The sequence below is a fragment of the Pleurodeles waltl genome, chromosome 3_1 (assembly GCF_031143425.1).
Source record: "Pleurodeles waltl isolate 20211129_DDA chromosome 3_1, aPleWal1.hap1.20221129, whole genome shotgun sequence".
Lineage (NCBI taxonomy): Eukaryota > Metazoa > Chordata > Amphibia > Caudata > Salamandridae > Pleurodeles > Pleurodeles waltl.
Window position 1 is genome coordinate 1678988371 of NC_090440.1, and position 20864 is coordinate 1679009234.

Consider the following 20864-nt stretch of genomic DNA (forward strand, 5'->3'; position numbering starts at 1 on the left):
CATTTTTCTGCATTAGTTCTGGTCAATTACCCATGCCATGCATTTATCAGGATAAATGATAGGTAACTGGTTCTAGGCATTCTGTTCTGCAGGACTGCCTACTACATCGTAGACAATACATAAGATAAATAATGTAATTCTCCTGGCTTTGCAAATGTGGGTGTCAACTCAGTCATTTCCGTATTCTAGAGCAGTTGTGCTACTGCTTCTGAGTTCAGGTGCATTGAAGGCACTGCTTTTAAATTTAGAATTATCCCCAGGAGCTTCTGAAATTCAAGAGCAGAAAGCTATATTAATTTATTGCAGTGGACCCGGTTTTAACATTGCACACACAGGAAAACCTACCCCCACACAAAACTAAATAAGGGTATTTACAGAAGTGTACTGAGTATGACCAGGAGCAGGCTGCATACATAGGGATGGGAACAGGGGCGGCTCCTTCGCAATGGCAAAGGAGCGTCAATCCCTGGCTAAGAGCCTGGAGCTGTGAAATAAAACAATATTTAATTACCGTTTTATTTTACAGCTGATGGCTCATGTGCAGGAAGGGGCGGTGTTGGGCCACAGGAGGGGGGTGAGTGGAGGGGAAGAAGGAGAGAGTGCACCTAAGTGCGAGATTCAAGCTAGCCTGGCTGATGAGGGGTGATACCCCGAAACCGGTTGCAGGATGCATGTTTCTGGTCCAGGGAGGACCAGGCATGGCAGTTCTGGCTGTACTTTTCCCATGGAGAACATGGTCAAGACTGATTTGCATATGGCTGGGTCCAAACTGGAATGGTGTGGCAAGCAAATAAACTGATGGATTAAACCCAGACCTGTGACTGGGGGTGAATGTTTGATTTGTTCTGCATTCTGTCCATCATCTGTTGCTTTTGGTTTAGCATGAAAGTAGTGCCAGGATTGCTGGGGAGCCTGTGCTTGTGTCCCAGTGAATGCTGGGACACCAGAAAAGGAGCACAAGGCGGCCGGCATCATCCGTGAAGGTAATTCTTTTTTTTTGTTTATATTATTTTATTTTTATCCCCCCAAACTCCTAGTCCCACTGCCCAGCCCCATCCCCATCCTTGCCTGCTCTTCCCTATTACATTTGCGGGGGCCAACGCTGGATGGGAAGCCTCAAGACAGTTCGCTGGCACGTGCTTTAGAGCAAATACATAAATATCCCAGGGGTCTAATACAGTTTTATTGGTAGGTCTGCGTGTTACAGGGCTGGTGTGATTTTCTCCCTCTTTTTGAAAACCCCTCACCTTAAGTATATTTCGTCCTACCTTTCTAGCCGTATTCCTATTTTGCTTACTCCCTCACAATCGGTCGGTGTTCTACGTTTGCAACATTCTATAGGTACCACAAACAGGACTTTCAGGTGACAGGTTATGTATAATTGCCCTCCTGGCAAGGGGAGGGACCAAAATTATGTTGTTAAAATTAAACACGCTGTGTTTCAGTGACACAATTCATTCAACATGAAACGCAAGTTGTGTGATGATAGTGCCATGGAACTAGCAACAATATGTGAGAAATCAGGCGTGTTTTCTCACAGCGATGAAACTAGGGATGAGTCAACTATTAACTGAATTGAATTTTGTATGCAATGTAACCGTTTTCACTTAAGATTTTGTGTTTTTTACTTGCTTTTCTGATTTCACTTATTATTCCCTTTGTTTACTTTATGTCAAGTTTTAGTATCTCTTAATGTGCTATTTATGTTGTTCTACTTCTCCCCTAAATAATGCCAAATATTTATAATGTGTTATATATGTTCTACTTCTCTCCTAAATAATGCCAACTATTTATTTCTGAGTCACTACTACTGCTTTATAGGTGGAGAGCGAAATTAAAAAAATGTGATACATTTACAGGGAAACATAATACCAAGGCTTAGGAATGGAAATCTAAAGAATTTTTCCTTCTAAAAATAAACAGCCATGATGATAGAAATGTGCCTGACTCATAGCTGAAACACTGGTCTACCCTGACACTTGTCCAAAGGTATTTTAGGAATTGTTTTCTTACAAAGCCAGGTCGTGATATTATCCTATATTGCCCACATGGATTTGTTATTACACTTTTCATCTACCCATCTGGGGCCATATTAAATTCATGGTACCACCGACGAAGCATTTTCTCACTGGTTACAGTGTAATTTTCCACCATCAAATGCACTGTTTGACACATGCAAAATGATAATTGCTCTAACCAATAGGTAGCGAAACACATTTGCAATTAACTGAAAATTCCCTTTTACACTGGTTAGTACATTCAAACAGTGATGCAGCGTTGCTCCAGTCCAAGAGCAGTGAATGCAATCCCGGCCCCTAGAGTGTGGCAGGTGTTTTCTTATATTATACCACAGGAGTTGAGGGATTTAGACTGTGAAAAGTACTGAACCTAGGTTGTAGATAAAACCTAACAAGTTGCATCTATGGTAGACAACTATCACCGACTGGACTCTAACGCTCTGGCTTGTTGCAGGCTGTCTATGCTGCCCTTATAGTGCTCTGAAGTATCCGAAAGGGAATGCACAGCGCTTTGTAATGCCTCTCAATAGAGAAATAAAGTATCAGTTGCAAGCTTTTATTAGGTTTAAGTACAGTCAACAAAACAAAAGTATGATGTCTGAACTGAGGAGTAGCTATGCCCCCTGAACTTTGTGCATCCAGTGAAAAAAATGTCAAGATCTGTCATGAAGATTAAGATTTCAGTCAGAAAGAACAAGCGGGCATGACAGTTTATTCCGATATAAGTAAATCAAGGCTGGCACCTCACATAAACTGAATTATTTACAAATTGGAACTCACACGCAGGAGCGGTCTAAACATTCCATACAGGAGACAGCACAGGATAGAGAAATGGGGCAGAGGTAACAGAAAATGGAACACATGTTGGCTTCTGTAAGTCTAAACCAATGCAATATTACATGCATAATCCTGAACGTTTGCAGAGGTCACAGAGATGCTTGGTTTGACCTCGTCCATGCGCGATAAAGTTACAAAATAAATGAACAGTTACACTGCTTTGACCTTTGCCAGTAACCTGCTCCCAGGCCATCAAAAACACAGTCACTGTATTGCCGTGATGGTGCCAAACCAGGACAAAGCAAGCGGAAACAAGAATCTTAAAAATATACTAAGAACCCAAGGTATCCAGGTTAAATGCTGTGGGTCATTCAGCATTACAAGGGAAATGACATGACCTCTCTAAGAATGCCATATAGTCCATCATTTGTCTGAAACAATAGAGCAGCTCCTTCAAATCCAAGAAGCTTGAACAACAACGATCTGACTGCCAGCCTTAGAAGAATAAGTAGAGTCAAATGATATGGACCATATCCTGAGACCAGAGCATTTGTTTAGCTATATAGATCTAAAGTTTAGATCTTAAGAAAGCTGGTGAAGAACAATAAACAGTGTGAAGGATGAGAGACAAAATTCAGAATGAGTGAGATTCATGATAGACAACATTTAGAATGAACAATACTCCACAGAGAGTCAACAACAAGAAGAGGCAAGTGTATCAAGTAAATTCAATGAAATTATTCCCATTAGTGATACAAGAATGCTTCTTTCAAAGAACAGCGGTATCCATTAAATCTTTAGGTGATCATTCAGAAACAGTCATCAATGATCATACAGTTAACTGGTTTCGCTCTTAAAAAAGAGCATCTTCAGGGTTTGTTATCAATGATGGCTTCGGAACCGTCAAAGACAAAGTCCCTTTCATAGCTATTTGCAAAACATGGAAGAGCAAGGATTCTGACCACACTTCTAGGCCAGGAGGCTGACAGTAGGAAGACTGGGAGGTCATCATCCAGGCTAGCTCCCAAGTGTGCCATTTTGTCAGTTGCTAGGTACAGGACTCAAATCCCAGCAATCTGTCGGTCACAAATCTATACTAACATTCCATGTCCGTTTTCAGCATTCCGCTGCTTGCACACTTTTCTGCTGCTGTTTTAAGTTCACTGTCTAAACCTTGTTTCACACAACCTGTGAGGAAATGATGCAGGCTGCTTGCCACACTCATGCACTTACCAACCACTGTTTATAGAACCCATCAGGCACACAAGACGAACCTGTGTTTCTTTTTATGGGGCTGGAGAAACAAAGTCTATTTTTCCAAAGTTAATTTTGTGGCAGTGTTCTGAAGTGAAACATAACATATAGCAGAATTGCTAAGGCAACTCCCGAAGCGTGCTGCAAATTGAAAATACTTTTTTAAAATCGAAATAGAAAGCTTCGGCTCCTTTCAATGCGTGTGGTCTGAATCCTTGCTCTCCTATGTTTTGCAAATAGATACACTGAGGACTTTGTGTTTGACAATGCCAAGGCCATCATCAATAATAAGCCCTGAAAAAGTTATTTTTTAAGAGTGAAATATGTTGACTGTATGACTATTGATAAACTGCTTCTGAATGGTTAAATAAAGATGTAATGGATACAGTCGATCTCTGAATCATCATTCTTGTATTACTAGTTGGAATACTCATTAAATTTACATGATACACATGGCTGTTCTAATTGGTGCATTTTTATTCTGTGTGTGTGTGTGTTTTTGTGTAGTGTGTGTGTGTAGGTGGGCACACCTAGGGTAACACTGCACTGTTCAGATTGTGCAGTGGAATAGACTAAGGGATGTCCAATTACATCATTTAGAATGAGATCCATGATAAAACAAACCATACATAGCTAAAAAAAATTCATCTTCAACAACAGAAAGCAAAGTACACAACACTGTTCTGCTTGCAGCACGTCGTTAACTACTATTAATTGCTCTTGTTTCAGCATTATGCATGAGGCCCCCAGTGGAGGACAGCACCAGCCCTTGAGTTGCATCAGTTATACATACCTAGAAAAGGAGTGCACAGGCACCTGCATGCCCTTAACTGAAATGCTTGAGAATCTCCTGACTGCAACCTACTAGATGTACGCCCAAATCCATGCCTCCTCCCACAGACCATGGGCAACACAGCCATCTCACTTGGTCATTTACTGCACTCAGCACAGAGAGCGCAGGGCTGTAAAGGACATACACAATTACTTTTGAGCTGTCTGGTAAGTCCAGTGTTTGATACTGCAGAGAGGGAGGTGTTTCTTATTGGCAAGATCTGAACACATGACAACCCAGGATCCCGAACCGCCTCCCCAAGGAAAACACACAAAGCCCCAGACTACTTTACCTAGCAGTTGTTTTAAATAAAGGTCTTCATATGTACCTCTTCTGTTAGCTGCTGCAGATTCTCTGTCATATCCAAATGCTTCTTGTATTCTTCAACACCTCTTACAAATTCATGGAATTGAGTCTGTAAATCAGTCACTGTCTGTTGAACACTGACATCCTTATCACTGGGCTCCTTTTGTGTGCTCGTACATACTTTCTTTTCGATATTGTCCATCTTCTTTGTTAAACTCTAAATTAAAGCAAAAAACAAGTATAACTTTCCGTGCATGTTCGCATTTTTTCCCTCAAACTGAGGATAATAGAAATAACAGCAAAAACCGAACCTTATTGACTCTTGCCATGTCTAGTTATGAACATAGCAGCCACTTGACAAAAACATTTGCATTTGGATGAGCAGTAGGTTGGTCCTGATGTTGACAGTCCCAACTCCTGGTTCAAAGAGTGATAAATTGGAGATTTTCCCAACTGCACAGTCCACAAATTACTAGGGGAAAATCTGGAAGCACAGCAGATATTTTGAAGGTCCTACAGTAGAGTTGGTGGCAATGTCATGGTTGTTACCCACATACTCACAGCTCTTATGGTATTCACCAACAGCCCCAATGGTTTTTTCACACCTATTTTGTCTGCCAATAATTAGTGACTGAAGCAAATGTAGAATCTGTTTCATTTAACTATGTTTCTCTCAGAAATGGCAACTAATGATTTTAGTTCTCTGTATCCCCAACATTTATGAAGCTCAGACAACTAAAATACTTCTCCTTAAACCTCCTTCATTTCCTGAGATTGACTCCAAATTAGAAGTGTATTCTCCTCCATCCCGACTGTCTTAAAAGAATTCAATTCAAAACGCTATTTATTTGTAGCCATGGCAACTGAACTGGCTCTGTGACATTAGATATGGAACATTATCAAGAAAGGACATTCTCGTAACATCATAGTAAAAGATAACGAAAAGCAGCCCGACTCTAGTAATTCTGGTAACCACCAAGTAACTTTCATTTTTTAACACATGTATTTGCATGATCCAGTACAAATAATAGAAGGGAACAATACAGTGAAAATGTGGTTATTGATTAGGGGAGAGTGCATTGACTGAGCTTCCACCAAGTCAGATACCCAAGCACCTAAGACTTAAAAAGCAAGTTTCAGTGAGGAATTCTAAGCCTACCATTGGTACCTATGACTCAAGGAGACAGGCTACCCTCGGTGAAGTTGCATGTGCAGTATTATACCAGCAGCAAAAAAACATTAAAGTAAATAAAATAAACATAAAATTCGCAAAACAACTTAGTTAAAATAATATAATTTTTTAAATGACTCCAAAACAACAAAAAGTGTTAAAGAGGATCTAGAGTTATGAACTGTGTGGAGGAAAAACAAAAATCATCCTTATAAAACAAGGAGGAAGATCAATGTCAATGTCAGTATATGAGGCGTTGGCGAATGTGTCCTAAACAGCCATTTCGCCAGACAGGAAGGGAGTGTGTGTCAGGAAGAGCACAGCAGATTGTCCTGGTCAACAATTTTACTTTCTATCTTTATCCATCAGATGGAAACTGAACCCCCACAGAAAGCAAGGCATAATGCAGTGGCTTCTGAGGATCCATGAAGGCTGGGAAATCAAATCTAATGACTCAGAGAAGCTTTACATTTCGTTGCCAAAAGCTATGAAAAGGACAAACTTGAAAACTGTTGTCACAAAATTCTTCTTGCTGCTGGTATCACTTGCTGCTCGTTTCCATTTTTGTGCTATATGCTCAGACTTTGTATTTTTTCTGGTGCTCAGAATGTTCCATCAGGGCAAGGTTGAGAGCAATGGATGGACAGGTCTGCAGGAGTTTGGATACCTGGGTACCATAGACCAGCTGGAGCTTTTATCTTTGCTGCAAAAGTGGCGGGTTAGACAAAGCAGGAAATCATGCCCAAAGAGATTCAAACTTTGTGAGGTAGGTTTGGCACAGTGCTCTGGAAACGTTCCAAGTCCCAACACTCTGGAGGTACAAAAAGTACTGAGCCTAACTTTTCCAAAAGTTCAATAAGTTATTTACGAGTGCTACAATTGCCCTCAAACTTTCTAGAGATTTTCTGTGGGAACCAAGGCACAGAGTCAATGTGTAGGCAGTACTCTCTACCACTTCTTCAGGCCTAGCGTCAAAAGTCATTTGTATCTAGACCTGATGATTCCGTTGTCTAAGGTGCCCGCTTACGCTGGATTTCTCTGTTGACTTGAGGATGGTAGTTTACCTGAGCCATTTAAAACAAAGTCAAGATCTTTGGCTTCAGGATTAACCAGGATTCATGGCCTCTATCCTTCCTCAGAGAGGCAAGCAACGTTCTTCTCTTTACATTTTTTCAATTTTAAGTACATGTTTTGATTTCAAGGTGGTGAGAGCCCCAATATGTAGTGATAATTCAACAGTGAACCTATACTCAAAAAGTGCCTATCCTCGGTCCTTCTCTACATTTCAATTCTTTCTTTGATTTATGGCCTAAATCTATCACAAAAAGCACAATGTTGTGAGTTTTCCAAACAAATCTGAAACAATCTCACCTGTTAGAGCTCTCTAAGCTGCGCATACGATTGTTTATTAGAATTAGTATCCTCCCTTTCACACCAATGGCAGTTACCTCGAAACTGTCCCTCTTTCCTTGTTACTCCAGCATGAAAGGTGACAGTGTCACAAATAGCAATGGAAGGCTCATACCATGGGCCTGATTCATAAAGCTTAACTTATACTTTTGACTGGTGCAACTGAGAATCTTACACTGCTCATATTACTCTAGGGTACTGCTCCATAAGATACAAAGGGCAAATACACCACTGTGCCTTGGAGGTTGCAGTCAGGAGGGTATCTTTTTCCATATACATTGGGAGTGCCAAGTAATACAGGAGTATTGGCAGGCAGTTACAGACAGGATGTCCCAGGTCCTCTCACGAGAACTTTCTATGGAGACTAAGGGGGTTATTCTAACTTTGGAGGAGGTGTTAATCCGTCCCAAAAGTGACGGAAAAGTGACGGATTTACCACCAGCCGTATTACGAGTCCATTATATCCTATGGAACTCGTAATACGGCTGGTGGTATATCCGTCACTTTACCGTCACATTTGGGACGGATTAACACTCCTCCAAAGTTAGAATAACCCCCTAAATGGCTACTCCTGCTGATTTCGGAAGAGGAGTCATGGCCTAAATATCAAAAGCTGTGGGCAGAGTTGACAGAAGGGGTAGCAAAAAGAAATATTGCACAGACCTGGAGTAAAACATCCTCCCCTCGTCTGGAGGATTGGGAAAACGAGCTAGACTGGTGTCAAAGTGTAGAACAAGAAGTATACCAGAGTAGGGGCTGCCCAAAGAAGTGAGACAATGTATTGTGTGCACAGAATGCCTTTTGGGGATCTGACATGGAATAAGAGGGGAGTGTGGTGGCTGGGGGGACCTTCTTCACTACGAGGAAGTGAATTGTTGTAGGCAGTAAAAGAGACATCCTGATGGGGTGATTTTCCTTAGACACTGCCCTTCTCTGCTCGACTACATATATGCTGTATGAATTTGTACTTTTGCTATTCCCAATGTTGTTTTATGATAAGTAACATTTGTACATTTAATAATAAAAAGATTTATAAAAAAAAAAAGTTTATGCTTGTTTGCTATTCACAGAGGGTATTATGAATAGTATCTTTACCAGTGCGAAGTCTCCACACATAAAAATATAGCAAACAATCATAAACTCACACAAAAGTGTAAGTTTACCTTTGTGAATCTGGTCCCGTGTGTTTGCTTTGATCTAAACATGCAATACCTGCTCTTCTCTTCACATTCCTCAGTTAGGTGGTGGGCCACAGTTTTATGGGTGTGTGAGGTTCTGTAATTATATTTCCCTTCTTCTGTTGATAGGACTCTCCTTGCAGTGCAATAGCCACAGAAGCCCTTTGTGTTCGACAGATGGACCTTCCTGAACGTCATTCACAGTTTTTCTGGAAAACTCTGGGCTGTGGGAAATCTATTTACAGTGACTATGGGAGGTGGTAGCCTCCCAAAGCCAGGATAGAGGCCTGCTGTGTTTAATCAAAGATAAACATCTTTTCTAAATTTCCTCTTTGTGACATTTGCCCTAGGTATAAAATGTCCATCAATGAATTAGAATGTTAATTAATAGCAAAATGCAGCAACATTTTTAACTCATTTCTACATCATTTTAGGATTTTATGGATAGTATACATAATGTATGGCTTTACAACTGGTTATTTTGTCCTGTGCCATAAGAAGCACTGTTCAATTCTGCTACTGCAAACACATGGCTGATATATTATGTCTCACCTCCATGCATTAAACAGTTAGGCTTTGTGAGCACCAAGGCACAATTTACAGGTGATTTATTTGATGGCAGATGTAGTCTTTAAACATGCTTAAAGGCTTACTATGATACATGATTGCTGCAGCTTAGCCCAAAGCAATACTGAACTAGTGGAGCAATACAGGTGCTATACTTTTAAAGTCCAACTAAAGTCACATATGACATGTATGCCACTTGCACAGTTTGCATAGTTTTTGCCTATTTTTACCATATGTTTACATAAAGCAAATATTCTCTTCGGGGTTAGCCAATCATTTGCCATGTTTTATGCACCAGACAACTAGGGTGATGTTTAGCAGCCTTCTAGAAAACATGGGAATACCATGAACGGAGGAATCCTAAAATATTACAGATTCTCAGGAATTGATCCCAAGACAAGGAGGACACTGCAATGGTCATTATTTTTTAAACATCTCCTACAGAGAAGTTAAATGAAAAAACATAAAAGAGTTGCATATTGAATGCTGAAAAGCTAGTTAGATAAGCAATGTCACTTCAATGATCTAAATGTATCTCATATTAGAGATGGGCGAGCCACTGAAAGTTGTTGCCAGGCTGGAGACAGATGCCTGGCTCTGGCTGAGCTTGAGATCCTCCTGGAAGCTCGAGCCTTAAAATTTGCTAAGCTTTCATGTGGCTTCTAGCTTCCTCCTTTAATCTACCATCATGCATAAAGAATTAATAACAAAATAATAACAATCGAGGTAAAAATGAGAGACAAATAAATACCTACTTAGTGTCTGATTTGCACAAAGGGAAACCAGAAAACCTTGGGATTAATCCAGGCTTCCTCATTTAACCAAACTGTGTGACCTTGGGCAATTTTTTATGTCCCTGAGCCTCCTTTTTCTTCATTATCAACATGAAAGCACCTTTGAATGCGTGACTTCAGAATACAAATGGTACAAAACGTATTGTGTTTAATAGGCAATCATGTTGCTCTGTCTAAAAGAATCTGGGCTACATACAAGATCACAACTTGCTTGCCTCTGAGTTCATGCCTTAGAATTATCTCTTTTAATAGGTATCGCTCAGTGCAGTGTGACATAATCTCAAAGCTTTGGCATGTTAAAGAAATACACTTTTTAGAATTTTAAAGAGACTTTATGTATTGTGTTAGACCTGGGGTCTCTGGTTGGCAAGAGTATGCATCCAGCCCAAGCAGGGGCCACCACTCTAGTCAGGGTAAGTCAGACACACACTAAAGAATAACCTGTGATCACTCTCTGGTAGCTTGGCACAGAGTAGTCAGGCTTATCTCAAGAGGCAATGTGTAAAGTATTTGTGCAACACACACACTCACACACACACACACGCACTGTAACACAAAGAAAACACCACAGAAAGACACCACACTGGTTTATAAAAATAGACAATAATGTTATAAATAAATCAAGACCAAAACCACAAAAATACAATAAGTAGAAGTTGAGTTATGAATTTTAGAAGAATAAAGGAGTGCTAGTGCTTAGAAGCAAATAATGCTTTAGGTGTTTCTCAAGGTAGCTCTGGACCAGGGTAAAGTCAATAGTTCGAATACCTTGATCCTGGTCACAAACAAGAGATATGTCAATTTTCTCACGCAGTGCTGGTGATGCATCGGTTCCAAAGGCGAAGCGCCGGTGCTGCGATGCGTCGGTTCCTAAGCCGATGCTCTGGGTTTCACCATGCAGTAAAGAGATGCGTTGATCTTCCTTCAGGAGTGCCAGCAATGCGTTGATTCTGATGCAGCATAGATGCATTGGTTCCACAGCCAATGCGCCAGGTTTCTCCATGCAGTAAAGGATCTTTCTTTAGCAGTGATGGTGATGCAGTGGTTCCTATGTGGCAATGATGTGATGGTGAAGGGCTGGTTCTGAGTGCTATGCACTGGTTCTGCTCCCTCAACAAGGTAAATACATTGGTTGCCTCTTCCAGCTGGCAAGAGATGCGTCGTTTTTGCTGGGGAAAGTATCTGGGTCCACTTCGAGTGAACCAGACACAAGAGCAGGGGTAGAAACTTTGATATCTCTGAGTCTCTAGCAACAGGAGGCAAGCCAACAAGTGCTTGGAGATCACTTGGGATGCAAGGCAGAGTCTGGCTCTCCTTCAGCAAGGTCAGAGAGCAGCAGGCAGCACAGCAAAAAAGCAGTCCTTCCAGATCAGCAGTCCAGTAGAGTGACAGTCTTTGATGCAGCACAGCAGTTCTTCTGACACAGTCCAGTTGTTGGTCTAGAAGTGTCTGATTTGGTGGGGTCGAAGACCGCAAACTTATAAGCGAATATGCCTTCAAAAAAGGGTCTTTGAATTGCACAAGTATTCTTTCTTCCTCAGCCCCAGCTCCAGACTACCAGCAGGGGGCAACCAACCCTTTCCGTGGGGACAAGCACTGCCTAGTCAGGTGTAAGTGTCATCTTATCCCACCCTTCCTAGTGAGGAAGAGCCATCAGAATGCAGATTAATGCAGCTGAGCACTCAGACACACCTAATCTTCCTGTGTTTGTGGCTGTCTAGAGTGAATGCACAAAGTATAGCTGTCATCCATCCAGACGTGTATTGGAGCTAGGCTGCAGGCACACAGAGTTTTAAGAGCAGAGAAATTCCCACTTTCTAAGAGTGGCTTTTCTAAAATAGTAATGTTAAATCTGACTTTACCAGTAAGGAGGATTTATCATTACCATTCCAAAGATATGAAACATGACATAGCTACTTCTTTCTAAGCAGGAATTACATCTTAAAAGTGTATTAAGGAACTTCCAATGTTAACCTATGAGAGGAGTAGGCCTCACAGTAGTGAAAAACGACTTTGGGAGTTTTCACTACCAAAGCATGTAAACCTTATAATTACATGTCCTAACTTTTAGTTAGTTAGCACCCTGCCCTTTGGGCTCCCTAGGGCCTACCTTAGGAGTGACTTATATGTGAGAAAAACAGAGTTTCAGGGAGTTATAAATGCCAAGTCAAAGTGGCAGTCAAACTGCACACACAGGATCTGCAGTAGCAGGCCTGGGACATATTTAAAGGGCTATGTCAGGGATTGGCACAATCAGTGTATTTAATTTACAGGCCGCCCTGGGTATATGGTATACCACTTTACAAGGGATTTACAAGTACATTACATATGCAAACTGTGGATACACAACAGTTACCATGCTTAGGGGAGAAGCACATGCACTTTACCACTGGTCAGCAGTGGTAAAGTGCTCAGAATCATAGACTAACAAAACAAATAAGCAAAAATATGAGACAAAATGGCAAAATGTTTGGAGAAAGACCATCCTAACTATGAGAGGTCTAATATATTGTATGCAAGATTTGCTGCATGATTTACATGGAAAAAATTTCAGGCTGGGCTTGTGCACAGGCTCTTAGAGCCAAGCAAGACCATTGGCTCGGGTCTCCCTTTTAATTTGTTGGCTCGCCTACCTCTATCTCATATTGCTTGGTGCTCTAAAACCTATATAACATTTGACAGTCTTAACATGCTGGGTACTATTATACAACATTTTTCTGTAGAAAATAATGCACCAGGAACATTGCATAATACATCCAGGCTGCTATGCAATAAGTAGTGAGAGTCTATGACCCTTTAATCTCTGTCCAAAAAACTGGGTGACTAGTACCTTTGTGCATCGATATAACAGAAGAGCTCCCTCTGCCTTTGTTCTCTTGCTCTGTACATAACTACTCTTCTTGAGCCAGGGTGCAAAAAGTGCATATGGGATTCTATTGTCTACTTGTCAGGTGATACCCATTGAGAGCACTTATAGACCAATCATAAAGAAGGTTAGAGAGTGTACTCCTTTTGGTTGAAGCACTGCTCACATTCACTAGGGACAAATGACACTATCTCATTAGCATTGGGAAAGCCCCATTGAAATGTAAGATTGTCCTTTGATCTCTGCCATATTCTGTAAAGTGGTCCATTTCAGTACAAACATGAGCAAAGCACATAAAATAGTTTTAGCCATTCCACAAACATGGTGTAATTTTCGATCCTATCTTAACATATGCTTTTCGTGCTATTCCATAATGCTAGGATGTGGTCATATATGCAAATGCAGAGGCTTAATTGCTCCTATGTTTTTTTCTAAAATGAGGCCATGATACTACATTAGTATGCCAGTAGACTGATTTGCGGTCATTTTTCAGCAGGCGTACACCACTCTATGCCAACGGTGTCTGCTCCCCCAACACACACACACACACAGACACACTCCTTACATTGTGGGAATGTGGTGTTTACCACAAATCTGAGAATGTGTAAACTTGAATTTAGCCTGTAATTAGGACCTATGCAATAACTGAAGGACTGGCGAATTGCTGGTATCAAAAGGAGCAAAGTTGTATGTGGAAAGCCATCAAGTAATGTGTTTGAAAGATGGTTTAGAAGTACGAACACGCAGGGCCGGCTCAAGGGCAGTGCAAACAGTGCCACCACACTGGGTGCTGAGTTTGGGAGGAGACACCGTGTTTGCAAGTGTGTTATGATTTGAAAAGAACCTGCTGCAGCGTTCCTTGCCTCCAGCTAATTTCAGACAGCAATAAAAATGTCAAGATAACTCTGTGATTAATGTTCTTTATCGAGGGACAGAGATTGGAGTTCTGTTTAGTGAAAGTGTTGACTCTATGTAAGGTAACGCATATGGTTACTATGTCTGATGCAAAGAATGTGTAGTACCACACAGATCACAAAGTGCATATTAAGTAAAAAGGTTCAGAGTGTTATTGTTTTTGTCAGAGATACTTTTATTAACTGCAGTTTGTAAGTTAAAATCCAAGGCATAGATTAGAGCATTATGATTTTCCCCAGTCTTTCATTATCCTAATTCTTATTATTAAATTCAATTCAATATCAATTCTTATTATTAAAGAGAACCCCCAACCATTATGTTACGTTTTAAATTCTGAGTTTTTGCTTCTCCAGAACAAGCACTGTTAGACTATACTGTCTACTAGTATGGATGACCGGTAACTCATACACCTTGTAGTCCTCTGTTTTACATACCATTTCCTATACACTGATTTACACACATAGGCTTGATTGTCTCTGTGCTCTGACGCCCTACCCTACACTGGTATGAGAGATGCTGTAAAACTAATTAAATGACTCTGAGAAAGGGAGGTTATGGAAACTTGAGTGGCTCTGTTAAAGGGTGGTAGTGAGGGAATCCATGGCAGAGGTGGTCCTTGGGGGCCGCCTACAATCATTGCCACACTGGACGACACCAGCACTATAGCCGGCCCTGCGGACACATGTTACATGCAGATATCTGATACTGCCATAGATACATGCATCAACTGCACACATATAAGCATAGAGGCAGAGTTGCGAGCTACACAGCAAATACTCCGACCTGTTTTTTTTGTGTGCTACCTGCCACTAACAAGAGCTGACTCAGAGATAGAAACAACCTGCAGCACACCATAAAGAAGTCCATTATTAATCACAAGATATCACAAATTTGGAATTTATTCTACATTCTAGTAGCTAGCCGCTGAGCACCGCCTGCAGATGAAGGTTATGTAGTTTGGTAATCCTAGATAAAGGGAAATCCCGTAGTCAAGTTGCAGTGTCTAAAGGGTTTGTGTCACTGTTTTACAAGAAGACATGGGAGGGAGAAGAAATATTTTTTCGTGGCATGGTAAAGAAAGAGGCTGCAACATATGTGACACGGAAAGTAAACAAAAGGTTGGAATTGAATAGAATACCTACTTTTTAAGCACAAGAGTAGGTGTCTGAGTCCATCCCAACCCATAAGGCCACCATAAGGAAGACAGCAGAGGAAGTTGATTGCTAAGCAGTAGGATCTTAGTTTTATCAATTTGGAGATTAGATCAGTTATTGATCATCCAGTTTGTGACAAAAGACATGTAGACACAAAAGCGATCTCGGGTGGATGAAATAGTTACAACCATTTAGGTATCAATGACATAAAACACATTCTTGAAGCCAAAGGATCTGATTAACGATGAAACATGGGCAATGTAAAATTTAAATAACATGAGGCTAAGTGAGGCCTGAGGGATGACTTTATCAACCCTAGCTGCAGAGGAAGGAAAAGGTGCAAGTGAAATGGTTAGATAAAAAAAGACTAGAGACAATCAAAGGCTGATTTGCGTATATCAATGTCAATCCTAAAACAGATGAGAATGGAATGAGGGGCCATGTTGAAGATGACAGCTCTAATAGGAATAGATCGTGCAAAGCACCTTGGGGACAGAAAGCTCAGAAGTCGTTTGACATAGCAAAAAACATGAAAACTGGTGTTGTTCTTATCCAGCATATTGTTTACCTTCAGAAAGTTGGAGAGCTGGGTACTGATTTCCTTCAGAAGAATCTTGGTCTGAAATGGGAATAGGGAGATAGGGCAACAACTTGCCAGTAGGTTGAGGTCAAGGAGGAACTGAGTTAAAAGATAAAGATAGGTTACATAAATCAATGAATAAGAGGGTTACCTTACCTAAAACCGGCACTAATGTGATGTGGACATGGATCAAATGAAGAATCAGATTAGATGGACAAAAATAAGGTCTTCATGGTTTTGGTTGTAACCAAGGCAAATTGCAAGAGAGAGGATACAGTGCTTGCTGTGGATCAGTGGACTAGAAAATGATACTAAGGAGGAGGGCCAGAGAAGCCTGTTGGGATCTTGAGGGTGTTGGCTTAGATGGGCATTGTGAGATTGTTACACAGTTCCTGAGATTTGATGATGGTGTTACTACAGGTGGTTCAATACATCTATTGCAATATGGAACAATTCCCTGGTGGAGTTTCTAGCTGCCTCTTCTCTAGAGGAATAATAGGCATAATAAGTAATCCAGATAAGACTTTGGTAGTGCGTGGTGGCATAGCCTTCTTTGGAAGCCTGGCTTATGATTTTCGACATACCTGTTCTAGGGTTTTACTGTGATGTTTGGCTTCCCGACCTTCTCCAGAGAACCACGGGCAGAAGGTGTATTTCTGCAGGGGCATCAAATAGGCAATATTATCAAGGGATTAGGATATCAGGTGCTAAACCCATACACAATTTTTAATATGTCTTTAAGCAATGTAGGTAGAGCTACTGCTTAGGCTGTTGAAACATTGTCTTAATTCACTGTAGACTAGGCCAGGGTTATTCGAGTGGCAGATGCCGTCTTGGTGGAAATTTGGGCTCAAGAAAGATTGATGGTATCTTAAATTGACTGGTCCCGATCAGACGAATGAGAAAGTCCACTGATAATGGGTTGAGGTCGTTGAATATAGGGTCAAGGATGTGCCCCACCTCAGGAGTTAGGGGGTAACCTTTGGATGAAGCCCAAGAATGTTCAGAAAATCAATTAGTGCCACAGGTTCTGAATCTACTCTAGACAAAAGTCTAGATCACAATGAATAGTGAAATTGCCAACTTTTAAGATATAGGGAGACATAAAATCAGCCAAAGTGGCACCAATCCCTGTTTTGTGACCTGGAGGGTGGTAGATGAGATCACCCATGAACAATGATATGGAACTAAACTTAAGGGAGGCTAGGACACAATTTACATTCAAGGGGTAATTGGAGTGGGGAGGGGCACAGAAGAAACAAGATGTAAATCAATAGCTATCCAACTGCCAGGTTTGTGCTTGTGATTGAAAATAATAATAGATAATAATAGAGTAGTCCTGGGAGAATACCAGAGGCAATGACAAGCACAGAGGAATCTCTGAGGGAAGGGATGCTACAATTGAATCCATGATATTTAGACTAATGAGGAATAATTTCTTTGAGGCGTTGTACAATCCCGCTAAGAGTCACATAATGATGCTATAGAAGCAACATGATTAGTTGGACCTGGGCTGGCTTTAGAATTTGCACTAGCAATAATATCTGGTGATTTACAGTAGAAGTTACTGTACTCTTTGAAAGAAGTTAACCGCACCACACTATTGCTAGAAATGGTCTATATTATGTGCAGTATAGTGCAATTGTATGATGTAGCTAATTTAAGGAAACCCTGAGCATGGTAGCAGTAACAAGGTCAGCCCACCATCCTTGCATACATGCACCCATGCAGTTCAAACTCTTCCTGAAATTCTATGCCTAATTTAAAGTTCTTGATAAATATGCCTACTTGTGAGGCTACTGTAGTTTTCAACTGTTGTTTTACCCAAATTACATGGTTCGAAAAGGCAGGATGGAAAGTGCACTAGCAAACGTTTTGAAGGACTTTTAATTATACTGCCATATGTTAGATCTCTTCATTCATGTAAGAGTAAGCTAATGATGGGTCAGGATAAGCAAATGAAAGGCATGCTATGCTAACCTTCAACTTGGTTATGCATTTTGAGCCTTTTCAGATTTGGCTCAATGAAAGAGGATATTGGATGTAAAGAATACAAATTGTAGACTTTCAGTGATTAATGCAGCCACCTCTATTTTTTTGCTGTTAACAAAGTCTTTAGTCCAATTCAGTACGATTTACAGTTATGGGGCCCAATTCACAGTTTCTGTCTGTAGGTGTGACTAATGCTTTTTTCCCCATGACTTGGTCCTGAATTTCAATAAGTAAGTAGGACTTACTTATGGAAGAAAGCTTTTCAGTTTAGCCCAAGGTTTATCATGTTGGGTTGGTTCCTTCAACAGCTTATGGTCTAATGATCTGTGGTGGCAACAGGTGTTGGTTTATCAAATATTTCTCAATTTTCCCTTTCAAATTAATTTAGATCTGAATTGTGATCATCTGAGAGGATTCTTTCAGGCACCTCTCCCTACAATTATGCAGCTTAAATGGTGTTGGTGCACTTTTTATTCTCCTCCGTGAATAAAATGTTGGTACATTCAAGTATTAGATAATTAGATACTGAAATGTATATTTGCAAACCAACACTTCATTTGTATAATTTGCAAGGGTTATACATGTTAGGTTGCTAAATGTATAAAGGCTTCACAAAACACTCATAAATCTACCCAATATGTTTATGCCTATTTTTGTGTACATAACCAAATTCATAAAGGATGCCCAAACGTCTCCTGGAAATCTGTGAAGGTCAGATTACCAATAATAGGTCTAGAATTCACTATTAATTCCAATGTGCTCCCATTCAACAACATTTTACTTGTAGTAAATGTGTGAAGTGCTACACAAGTGAATTTACAACAGCTAACTTTTGTAATTTCTCCTTTCAGAAACTCCTTTCCAGATATGCAACGAAATCTGGAGTTATTCCATTCTGATTCCAACAATGGAGTGGATTTACTCCTGTTTATAAGTATTAATACATCTCTTATATTATCAAGGCTGTGAATTTGTCTTTGAGATCCCCTCTTTAGAATGCCCACATTCACCTTGTGGGAGCAGAGTTCCTCACACACAAATTACCTTATGACCATGTAAAACGCATTGTGGGACTCAGTTCATGTTTTGTGAGCGGAAACCCAAGTTTATACTTGCAAGTCAAGGTACTTTTGCATGCAAATTCAACTTAATTCCATAAATAACTCTGTGAATTTGGCATACAGTGCATTATAAAATGTTTGTCTTATTGTTTAATCATACTTAAAATTTTAAGTGATTTAAACTCATGACCCTCTCCCTAGCTTTCTGTGCAGACTATTTAACTTTCTTGTTAGTGCATCATTTCTATGCATTAGGATTAATGAAGAATGGAATGTAGTTTTCCTTTTCGTTCTCTTTTGTTTTAAATATGTATATTTTATTTTGAGGTTCAGATATTGACTATGAGTTAAATTATGATTTTAGTATTTTATTGATAGCAAATAGTGTGATTCAATATGATTTGATCTACATGGCATACAACGCTTAGCACAGTTTTCATGTTTAATTGGTCTAGAAAGTATTATTGCTGTAAACCAATATTGAAAATTTCATGTATCCATTTCCAAATAAACATTTCGATGATTATAAATGTAAACCCTCCTGTACCAAGGCGAATATTGACAATAATAAACTGAATATTTAATGAAGTTTTATGATGGCAATTACTTGAGGAAGTCCCAAACAGCAAAATTTTCTGCATACATAGCCAGTAGTGAATAAAATAATATAGAATTGCACTTATAGACGAATACTCACAAGTAAAGCAAAATGATAACATACGTCAATGTTCACACATAAATTACAAAGAACCCTAATTCAAACAAACATTCCAAAGAATAAATACATAAATAATGATAAATAAACACATTATGTATTGCCTTTAACAAATAGAAATAACCTAGAGATTGAAGGATCACACCAAAACTGACTTTATGACATATTTTAACTCTCAGACACTAACCATATTTACTCCGGAGATTTTTTTAGCCACACTTTCCCTCACTATGAAAATTTGTGCACACCACTGACCGTGCCACTGCAATTGTAATACAATGGAAGTCAGCTCCTGAAATCATCTGACCAATATTTTGTATTATTTACCTGAATTTTTTCAGCAAACATTTCTACTTGTTGAATATGATTTTTTAGAACTTTTGAATTCCTTGCTTTTTCAGTTTTCTTCATGTAGTTAAATTTCAAATTATTAAACTTTTTTTTCAGATCCTTAAATGATTCTTTGAGCTGCAAGAAATTTAGATATACATTCAGTAGCAAAAATTACAGATTCACAATACATATATTTGTATAGAAATGTGTACATACAAAGTCTTCCTTCAAAATACATCAAAGAGTATCACAAGTGCAACATCTGAAACATTAAGTGTTACTGTCTTCATTCTAGCAAAACAGAAGCTAAATCAATAAACTAAGTGGAAAATGAGCATTGTGTCTCACAGTATTTTCAAACCTATCTCTTTACACATTAACAAAACTCTCACGTTTGTACTTCTTGTAATACACATCTTGATATATGTCTACTGTTCTGCTTAAAAGGGTGCCACCTTTTTAAAGCTGGCCTTATACCTTGTAGGAAAGTACCATCTTGCCTGGCATGTTACCCCCATTTTTTCACTGTATATATGTTGTTTTAGTTGTATGTGTCACTGGGACCCTGCTAGTCAGGGCCCCAGTGCTCATAAGTGTGCCTGAATGTGTTACCTGTGTTATGACTAACTGTCTCACTGAGGCTCTGCTAATCAGAACCTCAGTGGTTATGCTCTCTCATTTCTTTCAAATTGTCACTAACAGGCTAGTGACCAATTTTACCAATTTACATTGGCTTACTGGAACACCCTTATAATTCCCTAGTATATGGTACTGAGGTACCCAGGGTATTGGGGTTCCAGGAGATCCCTATGGGCTGCAGCATTTCTTTTGCCACCCATAGGGAGCTCTGACAATTCTTACACAGGCCTGCCACTGCAGCCTGAGTGAAATAACGTCCACGTTATTTCACAGCCATTTTACACTGCACTTAAGTAACTTAT

General features: G+C 39.9%; 1 protein-coding gene across 4 annotated transcripts in view; it reads right to left on the reverse strand.

Moving 5' to 3' along the window:
* Positions 1-20864, reverse strand: part of CCDC141 (coiled-coil domain containing 141) — a 646235-nt gene that overhangs the window by 95619 nt on the left and 529752 nt on the right. For all 4 annotated transcript variants that reach the window (XM_069225437.1, XM_069225436.1, XM_069225434.1 and 1 more), the window contains exons 19-20: positions 19918-20058; positions 5210-5404 (exon numbers count right to left, since the gene is read on the reverse strand). In XM_069225437.1, coding sequence (XP_069081538.1) covers positions 5210-5404; positions 19918-20058 — 336 coding nt within the window. The remainder of the gene's footprint in view (positions 1-5209; positions 5405-19917; positions 20059-20864) is intronic.